This window comes from Coregonus lavaretus (assembly GCF_964263955.1).
Source record: "Coregonus lavaretus genome assembly, chromosome: 37".
NCBI classification, from domain to species: Eukaryota; Metazoa; Chordata; class Actinopteri; order Salmoniformes; family Salmonidae; genus Coregonus; species Coregonus lavaretus.
In genome coordinates, this window is record NC_140024.1 from 1,282,965 (window position 1) to 1,306,979 (window position 24,015).

Sequence of the window (24,015 nt, forward strand, 5' to 3'; positions counted from 1 at the left end):
AATCAGCAGAGCTCATTTACATTTTTTCAGTCTCTCATCGCACACACATGCACACACACACACACACACACACACACACACAGTCTCACCCTGGCAGGCCCTGCCATCCTCCATCAGTCTGTAGCCAGTATGACAGGTACACTGGACCAGACCTCTGGCCATCTGACACTTCTGAGAACAGGCTCCATTATTCAGGTTACAGTTGCCCTCGCTGGACCGCGGGCCTACACTCAAACACACACACTTGTTAGAGAGATGTTATGATGTGGAGCCTTACAGATGTTTCCGCATAAGCCCCCAAACACACACACACACACACACACACCCTTCCCCTTATACAGTCAGACATAACTCACGGCAGTCCTGGTGAGGGTGTTCGTCCGTCCCATCTCCACAGTCGCTGATCTCATTACAAACCTTCCTCTGGCCAATACAACGGCCGTTCCCACACAGGAACTGGTCTGGAGCACATGGCGGGGTGTCTGGTGGGGAGATAGATGGAGAAAGTTACAATGGGCTGGGAAAAAAGCTGTGAAGAACAATGGACAACATCTGAAAACTCTGTTTCAAATGGCACCCCTTGGGTCCTGGTCAAAAGTAGTGCACTATATAGGGAATAGGGTACCATTTGGGACTTAGCCTCTGACTTCTGAAGGATAGACACAAAAGGCCTGTGGGGTAATGGTAACCGTTCTTTAGATTGACTGGATCTAGACTCCACCCTGGGTGGGGTGATCATCCAATATGCTTTCCCTCTGACAGTTTCCTCCACCATGATGCTTTTCAGCATGGAGAGCTGTCCTGCAACTGTTGTCATGGATACTGAACTATAGGGTGCATGACTGAGGTGTGAGATTTAGCTCAATGTTTGTTTAGCCCGCCTATAAGAACTAAGTCCCTGGATCTCTCTTTCCTTCTTTGTATCCTTTTATTTCCTCTGTACTGTCTAGTTTAGATTAATGCCGATCTGCACACGTGCACACACCCACACACGTACCAGTCTTCTCACAGTCATCTTCATCGCTGCCGTCAGAGCAGTCATCCTCGCCATCACATCTCCATGACAACCTGACACAGCGTCCCGATGCACAGCGGAACTGATCCGCAGTACACATGGAGGTGGCTGGAGGGAGAGGACAGGTTGGTTAGAGACACACACACACACACACACACACACACAAGCAGATACTTACTGCAGTTCTTCTCATCTGATTGGTCATCACAGTCAAACTCCCCGTCACACCTCCAGCCAGCGTTGATGCACATCCCACTGCTGCACATGAACTCCACAGAACGACAAGGCTGGTGGGAGGCTGCAGGACACACACACACACACACACACACACACACAGCCACTACCGTGAGATAAAATGCAAATGCTTTTGGAACTTCAATCATCCCTGACAGTGTAAAACAATTGATCTGAAGGACCCTGGTAATACAAAGATGCTTTTACAGGGACAGAACAGAAAGAAACATGTGGGGCAGGACATGCATGTTTGCAAAAGAATCAAACATATCTATTCAAGACCAAACAAACACACACAAGGACACACACACTTGTATTCATGATCTAACAATAAGAGCCTGTTCATATGAGGCTGAAGGGCTGAGGGTAGAAGATAAGGACAGAGAGCTGAGGAATGAATAAAGCGAGGGTAAAAAAAGAGAGGAAGCGTGAGAGAACAAGTGCTGTAGAGTGTCTGAATGCGTCCATGTGCAGTGTTATCAGATAGACAAGAGAAGGGAACAGCGCCAACAGAACAGAAGAGAGGGAGAGAAGAAAGAAGAGAAGAATAAAGCAATGCTGTGTGTGTGATGAGGGGATGATCAAAACACCAGGTGGTGAGAGAGAGAGAGAGAGAGAGAGAGAGAGAGAGAGAGAGAGAGAGAGAGAGAGAATGGAAAGACATTTTAAATGGACAGTGTTCTCATGTTCAAACCCACTTATCAGCTGGTACCCTGTCGTCCACATTGACGCCCACACACACAGAGAACCGTTTCATCTACCCGTGTGTGCCCAACTCTCAGAATACACACACACAACGAATACACAGACATAGCCATACACACACACACACCACTAAACACACAGATAACCGTTTGATCTGCTCGTGTGCCCAGCTCGCTCTCCATTCTGAACACACACACCATGCCCATCTAAGAGTGTGCCAGTGTTTTTCTATCAAAGCGTCCAGCATACAGTCAATGCCAAGACATGCAGTGTGAGGATGGCTAGTCTTATTCCTCTCTGGTATGTCTCTTCTCCCAGCTGTAGTGTAAGGTCTTCTTTTCCTTTTTTTTTTTTTATCTCTGTCCTTTTTCTTTTTCTTTGATGCGTTTTCAACTCTCCCAAAAAAATTATAAATATCCCCAGGCAAGGGGGGCAATTATCAAATCAAATCAAGTTTCTGTTGGTCACATACACATATTTAGCAGATGTTATTGCGGGTGTAGCGAAATGCTTGTGGAGGGCGGAGAAAGGGATGATAGAGGAGGAGAAGAGAGGGGACGAAGACATGCAACTAACATGACCTTACTGATCAGTCAGTCACAAAGAAAGCCTTTAAAAAAAAAAAAGCTTATCACCGTTAAAGACAACATCAAAGAAGAGAGGAGTTTGAGAATCACTGCTCTCGCTCCTCTCATCCTACTCCCTAGTCTGATGCATGCTATTAGAGATCCATTCACAGGCATTTTGTGTGGGCTGCCATGACAGAGAGAATGAGAGAGAGTGTGTGTATCAGTGAGCGAGAGAGAGAGAAAGAGAGAGTGAGAGAAAGAGAAAGAAAGAGAGAGAGAGAACGAGAAAGAAAGCGAAAGAGAGACTGTGGGACAGGGAGAGATGAAAGACTGAGCTAGAGATACAGTAAGGTCTTAGTTATTATTAGTCTAACAGGGTACATTCTTTGGAGTGAAGAGGAGAAACATGATAGCCTGTGCTAATCGAAATGCTAGCTAGCTCGCGCGTATGTGTGTGTTAGAGAGAAAAAGACGGGAAGTGTTTTCCAACCCACGCAGACATGCACACACGCACGTAACATAGACACACCGCGGAGCAGCAGGCTCTACCACGACAGCTGTCAGCAAGGAGAATGGGACAGGGCATTCCAGGAATCTGTGTTAGGGAACGCTCAGAGAGCCATAATAAGTGAGGGAGACAGATTTCTGCAGTGTAGCCATTTAACATGTCACTGCTCAAGCTCAATCATAGCTACAATGGTAACAGCTGGACCTGCCATCACCAACTTGTCTCAATTCTGTTTAACCTCAGCCGATCCTATCCTTATCTCTTTTCTTTTATGAACACTTGACTGGAAATATTGACACACTATTGCTTTCACCTGATAAGGCCTTAAAAAGAAATCAAAGAGTGTCAGTGGCACCTCTCAAATACTGAACTTCACTCCCTCACTCCCGTCCCTCATGATAAAGTTGTAGCCCACCTGCAATCCTCCCTGCCCCTAACATACTGACCCCTATGTTTACATTCCACTTGAGAAATAGGGCGCTCGGCATTCTGGGTAGAATTCCAAGCTGTCGTCCGGCCACAGCAGGTTCTCTGTGTGTGTGTGTGTTTGTGTGTGTGTCTGTGTGTGTGTGTCTGTGTGTCTGTGTTTGTTTGTGTAGCAGAGGAATTTGAGGTACAGTATGTGTTTGCTGCCTGGCGGTGTAGCAGCCTCTGATGTAGCATTTATGGTGCTGGCGCCTGCAGATGTCAATGATTAGCTACCTGAATCAGACGTGTGTGTGTGTGTACTTACAGCAGTCGGACTCATCAGACCAGTCTCCACAGTCGTCGTCTCCGTCACAGTGATAAATGTCCAGAATACAGCGTCCGTATGCACACTGGAACTCTTCAACACTACAGGTGGCCGTCATTACATCAGATGCTACAGAGGGAGAGAGAAAGGGAGAAAAAGAGGGGGGGGGGGGGTACATATTTAACACACGTTCTCCTCCACCCCCTCTCACTTTGCCCCCAAACCTTTCTGTCATAAACTATAAAGACAGTATGTGGTTCTGACATTCAGTGTGTTTTACACTAGGGCAGTCAAAATAGGTAAGGGGTGGGGATAGTTTGGTGAAGCTGTAATGTCGACACACTGACCCCTTGGCGACAAAGGGAAGATAAGGCTCAGAGTGTACACCTGTGCGAGGCCCTTTGAAATCCTGCTGCCAATTCTTTATCCATACCATTGAAATTCCCCTCGCCAGAGAGAGAGAGAGAGAGAGAGGGGACACACACGTACAGTATGTGTCTCAGGGGGAGTTGGGACATGCAAAAAAAACATTTCCATTTCACACATGCGTATAAATGATACGAGGCTGTCTGCGCTTTTTTAAGGTTCTTACTACTGAATAGTGTCTGTTCCAGGTGTGTAGGTGTCAAAATAAGAATACTGGAAGAGATGGAGACCCACACACTGTAGAAACAATGAATACATCCAAAACTGAGGCTTGAATGCAATTATTAAAACATCATGGTGGCCAAAAAATCACAGTGCAAGAAAGTGCATAATCGAAAGGTGGAAACAAAACACAAACGTTTTGGCCTCAGGCCATGTGTGTGCAGACAATTTACACTGATGATGGCCTGAGGCTGAAACGTTTGTGTTTTGTTTCCACCTTTCATTTATGCACTGATGATTTTTTGGACACCATGATGTTTTAATATACATCTTTATTTTGCATTAAAGCCTCAGTTTTGGATGTATTCCTTTTCAGACAGTGTGCGGGTCTCCATCTCTTTCCAGGACACATGTGTAGAATACACACTTGTACATGTGTGAAACAGGACAAATATAAGCACACACACACACACACACACACACACACACACACACACACACACACACACACAGGGCAACTCACGGCAGTTTTCCTCATCTGATCCGTCCTTGCAGTCACTGTCTCCATCACAGTACCAATGTTCAGCAATGCAGCTCCCATCTGTACAGCGAAACTCCTTATCGGAACACTTACGCATGTCTGAGAGAGAGAGAAAGAGGGGAGAAAGAGAGAGAAAGTAAGAGAGAGAGGGAAAGAGAGATATCGAGGTATTAAAGTCAACGGATTGAGTTGTGACAAAGACTATGACTTTCTGAATATATGTGTATACTGTAGGAGTGAATGTGTGGTGTGCATGTGTGTGTGTGTGTGTGTGTGTAACTCACCACACTGCTCGTCACTGTTATCCCCACAGTCATTGTCCCCATCACAGTGCCACAGGCTGCGGATGCAGTAGCCGTTCTGACAATGGAACTCATCCTCTTCACACTCTCTAGGAGCTACAGGGGTGTCAATCAAAGGACAAATCACACAAACAATATTCTATACACCGCTTGTATGATGTAAGTATCTGATATGGGCGCATGCACACACCGCACAGCTTAGTGACCTTTCTCTTACTTTCATACAGAGAAAAGTAGCTGTCTATTAACCTCCAGTGGACAACCTCCCATCCACACTGATGGTTAACCTCTGATCTAAAATACACTGTCATATCCAGCACAACAACCCCCTCAAAACCTACTTCCTTACAATAATTTATCTGATGTTATCATTAGTTCCACTTACTAGCTCTCTTAGGCCTACAACAATGTCTCTCTCCCGTTCTCTCCTGCGCTGAATGGCCCCAGACCGGAGGTGATATATTATTTAAAGTGTGTTGTGTGTGTGTGTTGTGTGTGAGGGGGGTTGCTGCCTTAGAAGGTTAACTAATTATGAAATCTACCTCACTTATGCCTGGACTGCCAATAAAATGGATACAGCGGCTCAGTCAAAGAAACCCACTTAGAAACGTGACGGCAGTTCAGAGTGTAATACAAGTTAAGGAGCAGAGAGACAGAAAAAAGGGACGGGCACAGATATGTTTGAGGATAAAATGTGTCTTTTTCATTGAGACTGTACTTCCTACCTCAGTGACTATTGCGACGGAACGTGACCCAAATCTACTACCTCTCATCTCTTTCTCTTGTTTTCTCACACACAGTCTTCACAGCTTTAAGACCCAACCGAGTCCTCAGAACAGAAGAGACTAGATGTATTCGTATTTTTATTTAAGAGTGCTCTTGCCCCTCTCCTATTCAGATGCAACAGAGTGGGAGAAGGACACGGAATGGAAGCAGAAGACAAAGCTAGCCCCTGGATGAGAGTCTCTAAACGATAACGCTATGGCTGAATCTCATTCCAAAAACTAACTTAGCACACTAAGTAGAATTTCATTGAATCTCTCATCTGGCTCTCTCTTTCCCTCCCTCTCATTCCTAACCCAAACAGAGGAAAGTTCCGAAGTCACGTGTCCTCAGGCAGATCATCAGTCAGAGAGCAGGCAGGGGTTAGAGATGAAAGGTCACTGTGATTCATTACCAGGGTCATTATGCATTGAGGTGTGTTTGTGTGTGTGTGAAAAAATTAATAAAACAAAATACATTCATTTTTAAACACTTTTAATGTTTCCTGGAGTATTACCTATGCACTTGCAGGGTTTGCCTTCCCTCCTTGCCCCCTACCTGCCTTGCATCCTCCTCTCATCCAATGTGTTGACATAGAAAAGAGCAGAAGCTCTGAACTCTCCCATCAGTCCTACCTTCCTACAGGTTATAGAAAAGAGCTGAAGCTCTGAATAGTATTTGAACCCAGATCTGGTGTGTGTGTGATACCACTGTGGATATGTAGTAATGTGTGTTCTGCTGAATGTTTGATAAACAAACAAAAAAAAAAATGATATGAACGTAGGACCACACACATACACACAGACACGCTCACTCTGTCACTCACTTTCACACAAACGTCTCTTTTTCCAGTTTTGTTGTCTGAAACTTTGACAACTTGCTAAGCTCAAGTGGAGCATGACGGATTCTCCCCCGTCTCTCTCCTTTCTCTTCCCCTTCTCTCTTTAAATAATGGAATAAAACAATAGTGGGGGGAAAGAAACTAGGGAGGAGGACAGAAAGACAGAGAGAAAAAAGGCCTGAAATAATAAGTAGGCCAAAGAGCGAGTGAGGGGGAAATTTACGGAGCATGAAGATGAAAAATTCATGGCTGGCTCACGGAAGACGGACCCCCCATCAGGATGGGATTCTACGTCTGGCTCCTGTAATATGGGTCAGACAGGAGAGAGGGAAGCTGGGAACGAGAGAAACAGAGACAGAGAAAAGAAAGAAAGAAAGAAAGAAAGAAAGAAAGAAAGAAAGAAAGAAAGAAAGAAAGAAAGAAAGAAAGAAAGAAAGAAAGAAAGAAAGAAAGAAAGAAAGAAAGAAAGAAAGAAAGAAAGAAAGAAAGAAAGAAAGAAAGAAAGAAAGAAAGAAAGAAAGAAAGAAAGAAAGAAAGAAAGAAAGAAAGAAAGAAAGAAAGAAAGAAAGAAAGAAAGAAAGAAAGAAAGAAAGAAAGAAAGAAAGAAAGAAAGAAAGAAAGAAAGAAAGAAAGAAAGAAAGAAAGAAAGAAAGAAAGAAAGAAAGAAAGAAAGAAAGAAAGAAAGAAAGAAAGAAAGAAAGAAAGAAAGAAAGAAAGAAAGAAAGAAAGAAAGAAAGAAAGAAAGAAAGAAAGAAAGAAAGAAAGAAAGAAAGATTGAAAGAAAGAAAGCCCACCTCCATACAGAGTTATCTGGAAAAAATAAGGAGGGAACGAGAGAATCTGAGAAAGAGAGAGAGACCTCACCTCCATCTACAGAGGTATTCAGAAAAAAAAGGATGAATGGAGGTACAAGCTGGCAGAGTTAGCTTGGGTCAATTCCATCTCCTTAACATTCAGGAAATTCAATCCATGGAGTTGGAAATGAATCGTACCAGGTTTCTCATTCCGATTTGAGTGGTGATCTCTGAGAAGGACTTAATGGGTGTGGAGGTGTGTGGACTGAAATCTCGCTCAACCACAGGGTACCATGGATACCTCTGTTTATTATGACACCTTTTTATAACAGACAGTTGTGAATGTGTGTGTGTGTGTGTGTGTGTGTGTGCACGCGCAAACGTATTAGTCTTTGTCTGGAAGTCACTTTAAGCATTTGAAAATATTTAAATGAATCAAGAACATTATTTTGAAGGCTCCCTCATGAGCCATAGTATAGTTGAAAATAATTTCCCGGCATACATATCCACTCACTACACTGGTAATAGGGTATATAGCAGTATGATCAAGCCAATGGAAATACTCAGCCATCTACATGGATTATATGGGACACTTTCAACCCAGTGAGTCACTCTGGATAAAGCAGTTGCCCGTTGGACAGTCTTCATTTAGTCTGACCACTAACTACATCTCAACCCAGAAACAACTCTGACACTGACAGCTGGAGTGGATAGGGAAACATCAGTGGCCTGTGTATGTCTGCTTCACAAATGGCACCCTATTCCATTGGGCTCTGCTCAAAAGTAGTGCACTGTATAGGGAATAGGGTGCCATTTGGGATGAAATATAGAAGTACATGTAAGTATAAATATGCACCAACTCCTGACGTGTATAAGTACATGGCGATATAAACATGAGTGTATAAATACACACTCCTCACTCACACCCTCCCACTCTCTCTATGCCCATCTACTGCTGCCAGCCAGCTGAAGCCTATTTCAGTTTCTTTCCCAGGCACGTGCACGCATGCACACACATGCATACACACACAATAAGTGTTCCCCCAGGCAACAGGAGGAAGTGTTTGCACGGTAAGGTAAAAGGTCATCCTCAGAGTCAGGTGTGATTGCCATGGGAGCAGTGACCTCCCATTAGGGTGTGGTCACGTGTTGCCAGTGGACAGAAGGGGGAGTAGGGGTCTCCTTTACAACTCACTCATGATGACTGCTCCTTACCTGTGTACACACACACACACACACACACACACCCCACTGGACGAAAAGGGTCCATATCAGGGGATATCTTTACATTACATATTTTTGATATTCTAGAGCATACAGACCATTTCCAATGGAATTTTTTATTAATTTTTTATTGTATTTTTTTGCACCATATCCTTACAAATTCTGAATCAAGATGTGTCTTTTCGACATATACGATATTGGGATTACTCCAAATATCACCGATGGACATTTTCTAGGGCCGGACATGGACTCATTCAATATCCTGAGATACAGTGGGGAGAACAAGTATTTGATACACTGCCGATTTTGCAGGTTTTCCTACTTACAAAGCATGTAGAGGTCTGTAATTTTTATCATAGGTACACTTCAACTGTGAGAGACGGAATCTAAAACAAAAATCCAGAAAATCACATTGTATGATTTTTAAGTAATAATTTGCATTTTATTGCATGACATAAGTATTTGATACATCAGAAAAGCAGAACTTAATATTTGGTACAGAAACCTTTGTTTGCAATTACAGAGATCATATGTTTCCTGTAGGTCTTGACCAGGTTTGCACACACTGCAGCAGGGATTTTGGCCCACTCCTCCATACAGACCTTCTCCAGATCCTTCAGGTTTCGGGGCTGTCGCTGGGCAATACGGACTTTCAGCTCCCTCCAAAGATTTTCTATTGGGTTCAGGTCTGGAGACTGGCTAGGCCACTCCAGGATCTTGAGATGCTTCTTACGGAGCCACTCCTTAGTTGCCCTGGCTGTGTGTTTCGGGTCGTTGTCATGCTGGAAGACCCAGCCACGACCCATCTTCAATGCTCTTACTGAGGGAAGGAGGTTGTTGGCCTAGATCTCGCGATACATGGCTCTTCCATCCTCCCCTCAATCCGGTGCAGTCGTCCTGTCCCCTTTGCAGAAAAGCATCCCCAAAGAATGATGTTTCCACCTCCATGCTTCACGGTTGAGATGGTGTTCTTGGGGTTGTACTCATCCTTCTTCTTCCTCCAAACACGGCGAGTGGAGTTTAGACCAAAAAGCTCTATTTTTGTCTCATCAGACCACATTACCTTCTCCCATTCCTCCTCTGGATCATCCAGATGGTCATTGGCAAACTTCAGACGGGCCTGGACATGCGCTGACTTGAGCAGGGGAACTTGCGTGCGCTGCAGGATTTTAATCCATGACGGCGTAGTGTGTTACTAATGGCTTTCTTTGAGACTGTGGTCCCAGCTCTCTTCAGGTCATTGACCAGGTCCTGCCGTGTAGTTCTGGGCTGATCCCTCACCTTCCTCATGATCATTGATGCACCACGAGGTGAGATCTTGCATGGAGCCCCAGACCGAGGGTGATTGACCGTCATCTTGAACTTCTTCCATTTTCTAATAATTGCGGCAACAGTTTTTGCCTTCTCACCAAGCTGCTTGCCTATTGTCCTGTAGTCCATCCCAGCCTTGTGCAGGTCTACAATTGTATCCCTGATGTCCTTACACAGCTCTCTGGCCTTGGCCATTGTGGAGAGGTTGGAGTCTGTTTGATTGAGTGTGTGGACAGGTGTCTTTTATACAGGTAACGAGTTCAAACAGGTGCAGTTAATACAGGTAATGAGTGGAGAACAGGAGGGCTTCTTAAAGAAAAACTAACAGGTCTGTGAGAGACAGAATTCTTACTGGTTGGTAGGTGATCAAATACTTATGTCATGCAATAAAATGCAAATTATTACTTAAAAATCATACAATGTGATTTTCTGGATTTTTGTTTTATATTCCGTCTCTCACAGTTGAAGTGTACCTGGGATAATAATTACAGACCTCTACATGCTTTGTAAGTAGGAAAATCTGCAAAATCGGCAGTGTATCAAATACTTGTTCTCCCCACTGTATGTGATATCCTATTTTCTCTCTTCATGTTGACAAATACTGACTGTATGAATCACATATCTGTGTTTTCTCAGCACATTCAAGATAGTAAGCTATATTGATTCCAGATATGCTTCTCTTGGCTGAGGTCCATGTCCGGATCTTGATATGCTTTTTGATATGCTGAAAATAAGGACGAGTTTTCCGCACATGCATTTTTGGATTCCATAATTTTTGGATTCCCTCCAGACATCATACATGGTATTGCTGGATATTGACTCATTAGATATCCTGAGATAGGCCTATGTGGACATCTTATTTTCTCTATATGATGACTTTCAAGTACTTTTTCAAGCACTAATATTTATTTTCAAGGACCATAAATGTGTAACAGTTCATATTATGCAATGGTTTCTAGTCGCCACCAGATGGCAGTATATTACCACAGCCTCATGAAAAATAAAAATAAACTTCGCATTCATCACTACCTTACATGTTCTACTCAATAATATGTTGTTTCACTACTTATTTACTACATACATGAGTGGTAAGTCCGTACTGATGATTTTGTAATTTGAGTAGTGATGAGCCGAGTTTTGGGACATGCCTACTGGTGAACAAACATTTCCTATTCGCATTACTACACAATTCCAGCTAAATTACTGTTTTTATTGGGCATTTGGGAATCTACTACTTAATGGCTACAAAAAAAACGTATTGCTTCCAACTGGCAGCTTTATTGGTTAGGTCCAGTGATGTAGTGGTAAAAAAAGGTGGGTAAACTATACTTAATAAAAATATAAAACACCACATGTAAAGTGTTGGTCCCATGAGCTGAAATAAAATATCCCTGAAACTTTCCATATGCACAAAACGCAGGATTGAATCCACATTTGCCCGACAATTTTGCTATTGATGTGACGTTTGGCAGCGCCTAATCAGTCAGTGCTGTACAGTGCCTTGCAAAAGTATTCATCCCCCTTGGCGTTTTTCCTATTTTGTTGCATTACAACCTGTAATTTAAATGGATTTTTATTTGTAATGGACACACACAAAATAGTCCAAATTGGTGAAGTGAAATTAAAAAAATTAATTGTTTCAAAAAATTTCGAAAAAATAAATAACGGAAAAGTGGTGTGTGCATATGTATTCACTCCCTTTGCTATGAAGCCCCTAAATAAGATCTGGTGCAACCAGTTACCTTCAGAAGTCACATAATTAGTTAAATAAAGTCAATCTAAGTGTCACATGATCTCAGAATATATACACTTGTTCTGAAAGGCCCAAGAGTCTGCAACACCACTAAGCAAGGGGCACCACCAAGCAAGCGGCACCATGAAGACCAAGGAGCTCTCCAAACAGGTCAGGGACAAAGTTGTGGAGAAGTACAGATCAGGGTTGGTTTATAAAAAATATCCGAAACAAAAATGGAAAGAATATGGCACCACAACAAACCTGCCAAGAGAGGGCCGCCCACCAAAACTCACGGACCAGGCAAGGAGGGCATTAATCAGAGAGGCAACAAATAAACCAAAGACAACCCTGAAGGAGCTGCAAAGCTCCACAGCGGAGATTGGAGTATCTGTCCATAGGACCACTTTAAGCCGTACACTCCACAGAGCTGGGCTTTATGGAAGAGTGGCCAGAAAAAAGCCATTGCATGTAGATTTTTTTTTTTTTGTAAAAACGTTTGGTGTTCGCCAAAAGCCAAGTGGGAGACTCCCCAAACATATGAAAGAAGGTACTCTGGTCAGATTAGACTAAAATTGAGCTTTTTGGCCATCAAGGAAAACGCTATATTTGGCGCAAACCCAACACCTCTCATCACCCCGTGAACACCATCCCCACAGTGAAGCATGGTGATGTCAGCATCATGCTGTGGGAATGTTTTTCATTGGCAGGGACTGGCAAACTGGTCAGAATGATGGATTGCGCTAAATACAGGGAAAATCTTGAGGGAAACCTGTTTGAGTCTTCCAGCGATTTGAGACTGGGAAGGAGGTTCACCTTCCAGCAGGACAATGACCCTAAGCATACTACTAAAGCAACACTTGAGTGGTTTAAGGGGAAACATTTAAATGTCTTGGAATGGCCTAGTCAAAGCCCAGACCTCAATCCAATTGAGAATATGTGGTATGACTTAAATATTGTTGTATACTAGCGGAACCCATCCAACTTGAAGGAGCTGGAGCAGTTTTGCCTTGAAGAATGGAAAAAAATCCCAGTGGCTAGATGTGCCAAGCTTATAGAGACATACCCCAAGAGACTTGCAGATGAAATTGCTGCAAAAGGTGGCTCTACAAAGTATTGACATTGGGGGGGGTGAATAGTTATGCAAGCTCAAGTTGTCTGTTTTTTTGTCTTATTTCTTGTTTGTTTCACAATCAAAAATATGTTGCATCTTCAAAGTGGTAGGCATGTTGTATAAATCAAATGATACAAACCCCCCAAAAATCCATTTTAATTCCAGGTTGTAAGGCAACAAAATAGGAAAAATGCCAAGGGGGGGTGAATACTTTTGCAAGCCACTATATTAAGAAAATGACTGTAAAAACTCATAAATCCCAGTGGATTGATGAGGAATTGAAAAATTGTATGGTTGAGAGGGATGAGGCAAAAAGGAATGGCAAAGAAATCTGGCTGTACAACCAACTGGCAAATTGACAAATCATGTTACTAAACTGAATAAAAAGAAGAAGAAACTACACTATGAAACAAAGATAAATGTCAAAGAATAATAGTAAAAAGCATTCCAGCACCTTCAATGACATTTTGGGAAAAAAGGCAAACTCAGCTCCATCATTTATTGAATCAGATGGCTCATTCATCACAAAACCGACAGATATTGCCAACTACTTTAATGATTTTTTCATTGGCAAGATTAGCAAACTTAGGCATGACATGCCAGCAAGAAACGCGACCAAATTATGAAAGACAAGCATTGAAATGTTGTATTCCATAAAGTGAGTGTGGAAGAGCTGAAAAAAGTATTATTGTCGATGAACAAGCCACTGGGGTCTGACAACTTGGATGGAAAATAACTGAGGATAATAGCAAATGATATTGCCACTCCTATTTGCCATATCTTCAAACCTACTCGAAAGCATGTGCCCTCAGGCCTGGAGGAAGCTAAAGTTATTCCCCTACCTAAGAATAGTAAAGCCCCATTAACTGGCAACAAACGCTGACACTACACATCCAAGTACAGTACCAGTCAAAAGTTTGGACACATCTACTCATTCAAGGGTTTTTCTTAATTTTTACTATTTTCTACATTGTAGAATAATAGTGAAGACATTAAAACAATGAAATAACACACATGGAATCATGTAGTTAACAAAAAAGTGTTAAACAAATCAAAATATAATTTTATATTTGAGATTCCTCAAATAGCCACCCTTTGCCTTGATGACAGCTTTGCACACTCGTGGCATTCTCTCAACCAGCGTCACCTGGAATGCTATTCCAACAGTCTTGAAGGAGTTCCCACATATGCTTAGCACTTGTTGGCTGCTTTTCCTTCACTCTGCCATCCGACTCGTCCCAAACCATCTCAATTGCGTTGAGGTTGGGGGATTGTGGAGGACAAGGCCATCTGATGCAGCACTCCATCACTCTCCTTCTTGGTAAAATAGCTCTTACACAGCCTGGAGGTGTGTTGGGTCATTGTCCTGTTGAAAAACAAATGAGAGTCCCACTAAGCCCAAACCAGATGGGATGGCGTATCGCTGCAGAATACTGTGCCTTGAATTCTAAATAAATCACAGACAGTGTCACCAGCAAAGTATCCCCACCCCATAACACCTCCCCCTCCATGCTTTTACGGTGGGAACTACACATGAGGAGATCATCCGTTCACCCACACTGCGTCTCACAAAGACACAGCGGTTTGAACCAAAAATCTCTGATTTGGACTCCAGACCAAAGGACAAATTTCCACCTGTTTAATGTCCATTGCTCGTGTTTCTTGGCCCAAGCAGGTCTCTTCTTCTTATTGGTGTCCTTTAGTAGTGGTTTCTTTCCAGCAATTCCACCATGAAGGCCTGATTCACACAGTCCCCTCTGAACAATTGATGTTGAGATGTGTCTGTGACTTGAACTCTGTGAAGCATTTATTTGGGCAGCAATTTCTGAGGCTGGTAACTAATGAACTTATCCTCTGCAGCAGAGGTAACTCTGGGTCTTCCATTCCTGTGGTGGTCCTCATGAGAGCCAGTTTCATCATAGAGCTTGATGGTTTTTGTGACTGCACTTGAAGAAACTTTCTTAGTTCTTAAAATCTTCCGTATTGACTTACTTTCATGTCTTAAAGTAATGATGGACAGTCATTTCTCTTTGCTTATTTGAGCTGTTCTTGCCATAATATGGACTTGGTCTTTAACCAAATAGGGCTATCTTCTGTATACCCCCCCTACCTTGTCACAACACAACTGATTGGCTCAAATGCATTAAGAAGGAAATAAATTCCACAAATTAACTTTTAACAAGGCACACCTGTAAATTGAAATGCATTCCAGGTGACTACCTCATGAAGCTGGTTGAGAGAATGCAAAGCTGTCATCAAGGCAAAGGGTGGCTACTTTGACGAATGTATATATAAAATATATTTTGATTTGTTTAACACTTCTTTGGTTACTACATGATTCCATGTGTGTTATTTCATAGTTTGATGTCTTCACTATATTATACAACGTAGAAAACAGTAAACATAAAGAAAAACCCTGGAATGAGTAGGTGTGTCCAAACTTTTGACTGGTACTGTACACCTGGTTAAGTTCGCTGATGACATTGCCTTGATCAGCCTGTTGCGGCATGATGACTAGGAACACCATGGCCCGGTTCTAAATGACTTTGTAGAGTGGTGTGATGAATCACACTTGGTCCTCAATACCAACAAGACCAAAGAGATGTGCATAGACTTCAGCAACATCTATCAGATGTCAGAACATGGAGATTGTAGAGGAAGACAAATATCTGGCTGTCCTCTTGGACAATAAGCTTCAGTGGAGTACATGTATAGACCTGATCTACAAAAAGAGACTGTACATTCTCAAAAAGGTGGGATCTTTTAATGTTGACTGTACTATACTGACTCTGATTTGCAAATCTTTCATTGAGAGTATTTTAACTTTTTCTATTGTTTGTTGGTTTGGCAATTCCACAGTCAGACCGAAAACATATGCTGAGAAGGATTATCATCACAGCAAGCAAGGTACTTGGAGTCAAACAGACAGGCTTGGATTAAATATTCAAGGTTAGGGCCCTCAGCAAGGCTCACAAAATCTTTTTAGACCCAAGCCACCCCCTGTACCCGGACTTTGAACTACTCCCCTCTGGTTGCAGGTTTAGGGCATCCCCGGGCAGGAAAAACAGAACTAGACAATCGTTTGTGCCAGGTGTAAAATCCCTCCTAAATAGCTGGGGATAATGTTCCTACCCACCCAGTAAGGCCAGCTGGCTAGTCTCTTGAATTGGTATATACTGTATATAACCATTATGATTTTTTTATTGTCAATTTGTTGTCTACTGTATTTAAACACCACTTTAAACGTGTACAGGATACTGCAACAACATTTCCAAATGGGGACAATACAGTCAGTAAAGTATATCAGGATCTTGATATGCTTTATCATATGCTAAATAAGGACAATTTCTGATGCTTATTTGAGTTTTGAAGACATTCTTTCAGACACTAGCTATACTTTTGGTATTCCCTCTGGATAAAGGCGAGTGCAAACCACAAGCTAAAAGCACTAACTGGTAGCCTAGCAACAAGAATCACATATTTTCTGCTGTAGAGTTCCAACTGTCATTTTAGAATTTGGGTGCCACAAATGAGTGTGTAAACAGTGTGTGGTCGAACTGACAACTGAAGAAACAAAGAAGTGAGAAGCTGTTCAGAAAATACCTCAAAGAAGTTAAAGCTAAAGTGAGTAGCTAATTTGAGATGTTTTATTTATCTTAGTAACTAGAATCAAGAATGTTAGCTAATTTGGCCAGCAGCCAGTAGGGCGAGCTAGCTAGCTAGACTTAATAGGGGGGTAAAGGCTAACTGGTAGCCTAGCTAGCTAACAAATAATGACATTGCCTTCCTTTTAGGGAAAAATTGTTTTACCCCCTATCAAGTGTCAAGGTGACAGATAACGTTTTTAAAAGTTTAGGCGTATTTTGTATTATTGGTTTGTTGATGTGCATGAATGTGTGTGTTAGATTAGATATTACGTTGTTATTCACAAAAATTGTGAATATGTGTTTCTGTGTGTATGTGACTTACGACAGTCCTGTTCATCGGAGTCATCCTCACAATCGTTGTCCCCGTCACACACCCAGGAGCGGCGGATACACTTCCCGTTGTCACAGTGGAAGTCCAGTGGAGAGCAGGTGGGCAGCACTACAGAGGAAAATACCAGCCATTAACACAGCCGTAACAAAGTATGGGCATACACACACACAAATGCATGACAGCGAACACGGCCCCATGGACAAAGCCAATATACTGAGTATACAAAACATTAAGAACACCTGCTCTTTCCATGACATAGACTGACCAGGTGAATCCAGGTGAAATCTAGGATCCCTTATTCATGTCACTTGTTAAATCCACTTCAATCAGTGTAGATGAAGGGGAGGAGACAGGTTAAAGAAGTCGCAGAATGACTGGCTCTTTGTCATCAACAGATAATGAAATTACCACAGGGAGAGGGGGAGGAAGAAGAGGAAGAGTTATGTTATCTTTCTTGTAGGCCTTCAGGCCACTAATATATACACACAAACACACATGTGCGTGCATGTTGATATGAAGTATGAAACATTGACCATCCAACATGGACTACATGAAAAATGCATGACGTCACTGAGTAAAGCAGCCCATGCGGCAGCCAGCTAAGAAGTCTGAACTTACTGAGTGATGTATGAATGAATAATGTGTGTGTGTCTGTGTGACAGAGACACTATGGAGTAACGGGGAGAGAAAAGCCCGACTGACCCATATTTCCCTGTATGGGTCCTGTATTATTAAGAGAGAGAGAGAGCGAGAGAAAGAGAGAAAAAATAGAGAAACAGAAAACACAACAGAGACATGGAAAGAGAGAGAGTGTGAGAGAGATAGTGAGAGAGACATATTGGAGACAGAGGGATGATGCTGGGTTGTCATGAAGCAGCGAGTCACACAGTGATCAAAAGCAGGCAGAGAGAGGGAGAGAGAGAGAGGCAGGCAGCATCAGAAGGAGAACAGACCCCACTCATATTTATTCCTACATTAATTTATTCACAAACACGCCTCATTGCCACCAGTTTTCATGTGATAGAATGAAGCCCAGCGTCGTCGTACACATAGGATGTGTCTCAAATGGCACCCTATTCCCTATATAATGCACTACTTTTGAACAAAGCCATATGGGTCCTGGTCAAAAGTAGTGCACTACATTGGGAATAGGGTGCCATTTGAGATGTACATTACTAAGATCTCAAGTCTTAGGCAACAGATCAATCATATGAGTTTACAGTGGAACAAATTGAAAACTGAGAAGGTAGCTACACAATTTATGGTATTTAGTCAATTATCCCCTTCTCGCTCCTTCCTCCTCTACCCCAGAACCATCCCTTGTCTCTCCAGAATGATAGGATGAATAGTGGTCACATCTGTGCAGTGGTGGTAGTGTCAATTACAGTGAGTTGAATCACTGACGTGGAGAATGAAACACAGTTCAGTCACAGTTCAGTGAAGAGTTACTGTAGAAGTAAAGAGCTGTGTGTTAGTGTCTTGGCAAGAGTTTGTAGAACTTACCCTGAACTACTGATACATGGACATAACTTTTTTAGCCTCTATTAGTGGTTAAGGTTAGGATTGGGTGTAGGGTAATCTGATCCAAGATCTGTGTTTAGGGGCAACTTCTACCATGAGATTATTTGCATTAGCAGTCTAGCACAGTCTTTGAGCTAGCAACTAACACTGAATTCCCTTTTGAAAGTTTTCAATGTAACATCTTTCAGTAATTCAACTGATCTGGGCGACAGAGAGCACAGTGTGAATACACACGTATGCAGGCAGGACACCCACAAGCAGAAGATAAACAAAGAAACACGCCGCCATAAGGTATAAAAAACATTTGTGCTCACACGAACAACACACGCACATGAGCAATCACACACCAAACAATTATTTGCCTTTTTTTGGGGGGGGGGGGTGGGTAGTCGTAGTCGTATGTGAGCGGGTTTGTTCCTCCCTGCGTGGAGGTGTGTTCATTAAGATACCTACGAGTAAAGTACGTTTTCCGATTAGCTCTGTGTCCTGCGCCTGACTTCGTCCTACCGCATTACACTGACGCCTTGACAGAAACACGCACCAAATATGGAGTCAGCGGGTACAGCCGTGCCAGCCGGATCGATGGAGGAACGCGTCCAACAACAAGCGACCATGATCCAGGATCTCGGCACCGCAATGGAACGAGTGGTGAATACTATGGAGCGATGGGATAGAGGAGGTTTTCCTATACCTCTTCCAATTACACCACCCTACACCGCTGTCCACCTTTTCACCACCTGGGTCCAGTGGGATTCGGCTCTCGCTCCCGAGGGCATACGACGGTACAGCTGCCGGGTGTCAGGGTTTTCTGCTCCAGGTAGAGCTCTACCTGGAAACCATCCACCCGGCTCCCTCGGGATACGAGAGCGTGTCCGCCCTCATCTCCTGTCTGTCCGGTAAAGCGCTCGAGTGGGCCAACGCCGAGTGGAGAGGAATAGACGCAGCATCTGTAAGTTATGAGGAGTTTACCCGGCGGGTGAGCGTCTATTCCACCTCAGACAGGCGGGTGAGCGTCTATTCCACCTCAGACAGGAGAAGAGGAGCGCACAGGATTTTGCACTGGCCTTTAGGACTCTGGCTGCCAGCGCAGGATGGAATGAGAGGGCCCTTATCGACCACTACCGATGCAGCCTAAGGGAGGACGTTCGTCGGGAACTGGCCTGCAGGGACACCAACCTTAACCTGGACCAACTGGTGGATATGTCAATCAGGCTGGATAACCTGTTGGCCACCCGCGGACGTCCGGATCAGGGGACGTCCATTCCACCCCCCAGCACCTCCGACCCTACCCCTATGGAGCTCGGAGGTGCTGCTCTTAGGGATACCAGTAGAGGGGCCGTACCCTGCACCAACTGTGGCCGCAGACAACATACGTGCTGGTCGGTGCTGGGGAGGGTCTTTACGGAGTCGCACTGGTGGACCGTTTCAGGTGAGTAGGCACCCGACTCACCCAGAGCTCCCTGTTGCGCATATGTGTATAGATGTCGTATTTCCAGAGTTTTCTCCTCATTCCCAGCATAAGGCGCTAGTAGATTCAGGCGCAGATGGGAACTTTATTGATCGTCAGTTTTCCCGTAGTTTAGGGATTCCTATTGTGCCAGTTGATGTGCGCTTCCCTATACATGCCCTAGATAGTCGCCCATTAGGGTCAGGTCTGATTAGGGAGGTCACAGCTCCACTCTGGATGAAGACGCAGGAGGGTCATGAGGAAAACATTAGTCTCTATCTGATTGATTCTCCTGCATTTCCATTGGTGTTGGGGCTTCCCTGGTTAACCTCTCATGACCCCACTATTTCATGGCAACAGAGGGCTCTCAAGGGATGGTCAAGTCAGTGCTCGGGGAGGTGTGTAGGTGTTTCCGTAGGGGCAACTACGGTGGAAAGTCCAAACCAGGATTCCACCATGCACATTCCGCCTGAATATGCCGATTTGGCTCTCGCCTTCTGTAAAAAGAAGGCGACTTAGTTACCACCCCATCGACAGGGGGATTGTGCGATAAACCTCCAGGTAGGCGCTGCACTTCCTCGGAGTCACGTGTATCCTCTGTCACAGGAGGAGACGGTGGCTATGGAAACATGTCACCAAATCTCTGAGGCAGGGATACATTCGGCCTTCCACTTCCCCTGTCTCCTCGAGTTTCTTTTTTGTGAAGAAGAAGGATGGTGGCTTATGCCCGTGCATTGACTACCGTGGTCTTAATCAGATCACTGTGAAGTACAGCTATCCACTACCTCTGATTGCTAGTATGACGGAGTCATTGCACGGGGCGTGCTTCTTCACTAAATTGGATCTCAGGAGCGCGTACAACCTGGTGCGTATCCGGGAGGGAGATGAGTGGAAGACAGCATTCAGTACCACCTCTGGGCACTATAAGTACCTTGTCATGCCATACGGGTTGATGAATGCTCCATCAGTCTTCCAATCCTTTGTTGATGAGATTTTCAGGGACCTGCATGGACAGGGTGTTGTGGTGTATATTGATGACATCCTCATATACTCCGCTACACGGGCCGCGCATGTGTCCCTGGTGCTTCAGGTGCTTGGTCGACTGTTGGAGCATGACCTGTATGTGAAGACGGATACATTTCTGTTCTTCCAAGAGTCTATCTCCTTCCTAGGGCACCGCTTGTCCGCGTCAGGTGTGGAGGTGGAGATTGACCGCATTTCGTCCGTGCGTAATTAGCCGACTGAAGGAGGTGCAGCGATTCTTGGGTTTTGCCAACTACTACCGGAGGTTTATCCGGGGCTTTGGTCAGGTAGTGGCTCCCATTACCTCCTTGCTGAAGGGGGGACCGGTGCGACTGCAGTGGTCAGCTGAGGCGGTCAGGGCTTTTGGTCACCTGAAGGACCTGTTTACCTCGGCTCCCGTGCTGGCTCATCCGGATCCCTCCTTACCATTCCAGGTTGAGTTGGATGCGTCCGAGGCTGGGATAGGAGCTGTACTGTCTCAGCGCTCGGGTACGCCACCAAAGCTCCGCCCCTGTGCTTTCTTTTCGAAGAAACTCAGCCCGGCGGAGCGCAACTATGATGTGGGGGACCGGGAGCTGTTAGCTGTGGTTAAAGCTCTGAAAGTGTGGAGGCATTGGCTTGAGGGGGCTAAAAACCCTTTTCTCATTTTGACTGACCACCGCAATCTGGAGTACATCTGGATTGAACCCTCGCCAGGCAAGGTGCGCCATGTTCTTCACGCGTTTTGTGTTTACTCTTACTTACAGACCAGGTTCCCAGAACGCTAAGGCAGACGCCCTGTCCCGACTGTATGACACAGAGGAGAGGTCCATTGAGCCCACTCCCATACTTCCGGCGTCGTGTCTGGTGGCGCCGGTGGTGTGGGAGGTTGACGCGGACATCGAGCGAGCGTTACGTACCGGGCCACTCCCCCCCAGTGTCCAAAGGGTCGTATGTACGTGCTGCTCGAGGTTCGTGATAGATTGATTTATTGGGCTCACACGTCACCCTCCTCTGGTCATCCTGGCATCGGTCGGACAGTGCACTGTCTTAGTGGGAAGTACTGGTGGCCCACTTTAGCCAAGGACATGAGGGTTTATGTTTCCTCCTGCTCGGTGTGCGCCCAGTGTAAGGCACCTAGACACCTGCCCAGAGGGAAATTACAACCCCTACCCGTTCCACAACGGCCGTGGTCCCACCTATCGGTGGATTTTGTTACGGACCTTCCCCCCCTCACAGGGGAACACCACGATCCTGGTCATTGTGGATCGTTTTCTAAGTCCTGCCGTCTCATTCCTATGCCAGGTCTCCCTACGGCCCTACAAACTGCTGAGGCCCTATTTACACACGTCTTCCGGCATTACGGGGTGCCTGAGGATATTGTATCGAATCGGGGTCCCCAGTTCACCTCAAGGGTCTGGAGGGCTTTCATGGAACGTCTGGGGATCTCGATCAGCCTGACCTCAGGTTTTCACCCCGAGAGTAATGGGCAGGTGGAGAGAGTTAACCAGGATGTGGGTAGGTTTCTGCGGTCCTATTGCCAGGACCGGCCGGGGGAGTGGTCGGGTTTTATCCCCTGGGCAGAGATGGCCCAAAACTCACTCCGCCACTCCTCTACTAACCTTTCTCCATTTCAGTGTGTGTTAGGTTATCAGCCGGTCCTGGCACCTTGGCATCAGAGCCAGATCGAGGCTCCTGCGGTGGATGAGTGGTTTCGGCGCTCGGAAGAGACCTGGAACGCTGCCCATGTACGCCTGCAGCGGGCCATCAGGCGACAAAAGGCGAGCGCCGACCGCCACCGGGTCTGGCTCTCGACCCTAAACCTGCCCCTTCGCCTGCCCTGCCGGAAGCTGGGTCGGCGGTTTGTGGGGCCATTTAAAGTCCTGAGGAGATTGAACAAGGTCTGTTATAGGTTACAGCTTCCTCTTAATTACCGTATTAACCCCTCGTGTCTCTCCTCAGGCCGGTAGTAGCTGGTCCGCTCCAGGAGTCTGAGGTACGGGAGGTTCCTCCGCCCCCCACTGGACATCGAGGGGGCACCGGCGTACTTGGTCCGTTCCATCTTGGATTCGAGGCGTCGGGTGGGGGGCCTGCAGTATCTCGTGGAGTGGGAGGGGTACAGTCCGGAGGAACAGTGCTGGGTCCCTAGAAGGGACATCCTCGATCTCTCCATGTTGAGGGATTTCCACCGTAGTCATCCGACTCGCCCTGCTCCGCGTCCTCCTGACCGTCCCAGAGGCCAGGGTCGGCGCGCGGCAAGGGGGGGTACTGTCACGAATTCAGCCGAGGCTTAGGCCTCTACTTCCAGCCCATACATACTATATACAAACAATGTTGTAGTGGAGGGCATTGAAAGTATATAGAGCGTTACTTTACTCACCGCGGACGGCAATCAACATTTAGCCACCTATTTTTGACCACTACATTCCTGCACACACACACACGAGTAGTTGAGAAATCTAACAAACACACACACACACACACACACACAGTGCATGTCTTGGTTGTGGTATCAGGTGGATCAGTTGGTAGTTGATGAGGTTTCCTCCTAATGCTTTGATGCCTGCTCAGCTCAGCTCCTCTCATCCCACTGCATTCCAAGCGCGAACACGCGAACACGCACACACAAATCCACTTTTCCTCATCTCTCTCCATGGTCTAAGAAGCAGAATGTGCTTCAACTTCAACATCTCTCCCAGGGTGTGTGAGTGTAATCCATACACTCTGACTTTGCCTTTCCCAAGGCTATTCCTGGCAGAGCCACAGGATTCCAACTCACATTCCAACCAGTGTTCCCACACACCTGCCATTCCCATCACCATTATGCACACACATGTGCAAACACACGGGCCACTTGGTTCATGGTGTGTGTGTGTGTGTGTGAGAGAGAGAGCGAGAGAAATACTGCAGATAAAGAGGAAAGGTGTGTACAAGAGTCTCTCTTTCTCCCTCTCCGCCCCCCTCTCCTAAGGAAGAGGGTGCTGTTTCATGGAGATGAATGTGGGAGGTTTTAAGTGGCTCCAAGGATCAAAGTTAATGGGCTCTCAAGTACCCGTAATGGGAACAATATACTGTTTGTGCCTAAAAGAAAAAT

The 24,015-nt window shown here is 45.1% G+C and overlaps 1 protein-coding gene across 2 annotated transcripts in view; it reads right to left on the minus strand.

Annotated features, from left to right (window-relative positions):
* The window catches only part of LOC311111695 (low-density lipoprotein receptor-related protein 4-like), a 201,856-nt gene that overhangs the window by 62,882 nt on the left and 114,959 nt on the right, over window positions 1-24,015 (minus strand). For both annotated transcript variants that reach the window (XM_084154489.1, XM_084154488.1), the window contains exons 3-10: window positions 16,943-17,059; window positions 5,178-5,291; window positions 4,876-4,992; window positions 3,765-3,893; window positions 1,194-1,313; window positions 998-1,123; window positions 357-482; window positions 90-224 (exon numbers count right to left, since the gene is read on the minus strand). In XM_084154489.1, coding sequence (XP_084010615.1) covers window positions 90-224; window positions 357-482; window positions 998-1,123; window positions 1,194-1,313; window positions 3,765-3,893; window positions 4,876-4,992; window positions 5,178-5,291; window positions 16,943-17,059 — 984 coding nt within the window. The remainder of the gene's footprint in view (window positions 1-89; window positions 225-356; window positions 483-997; window positions 1,124-1,193; window positions 1,314-3,764; window positions 3,894-4,875; window positions 4,993-5,177; window positions 5,292-16,942; window positions 17,060-24,015) is intronic.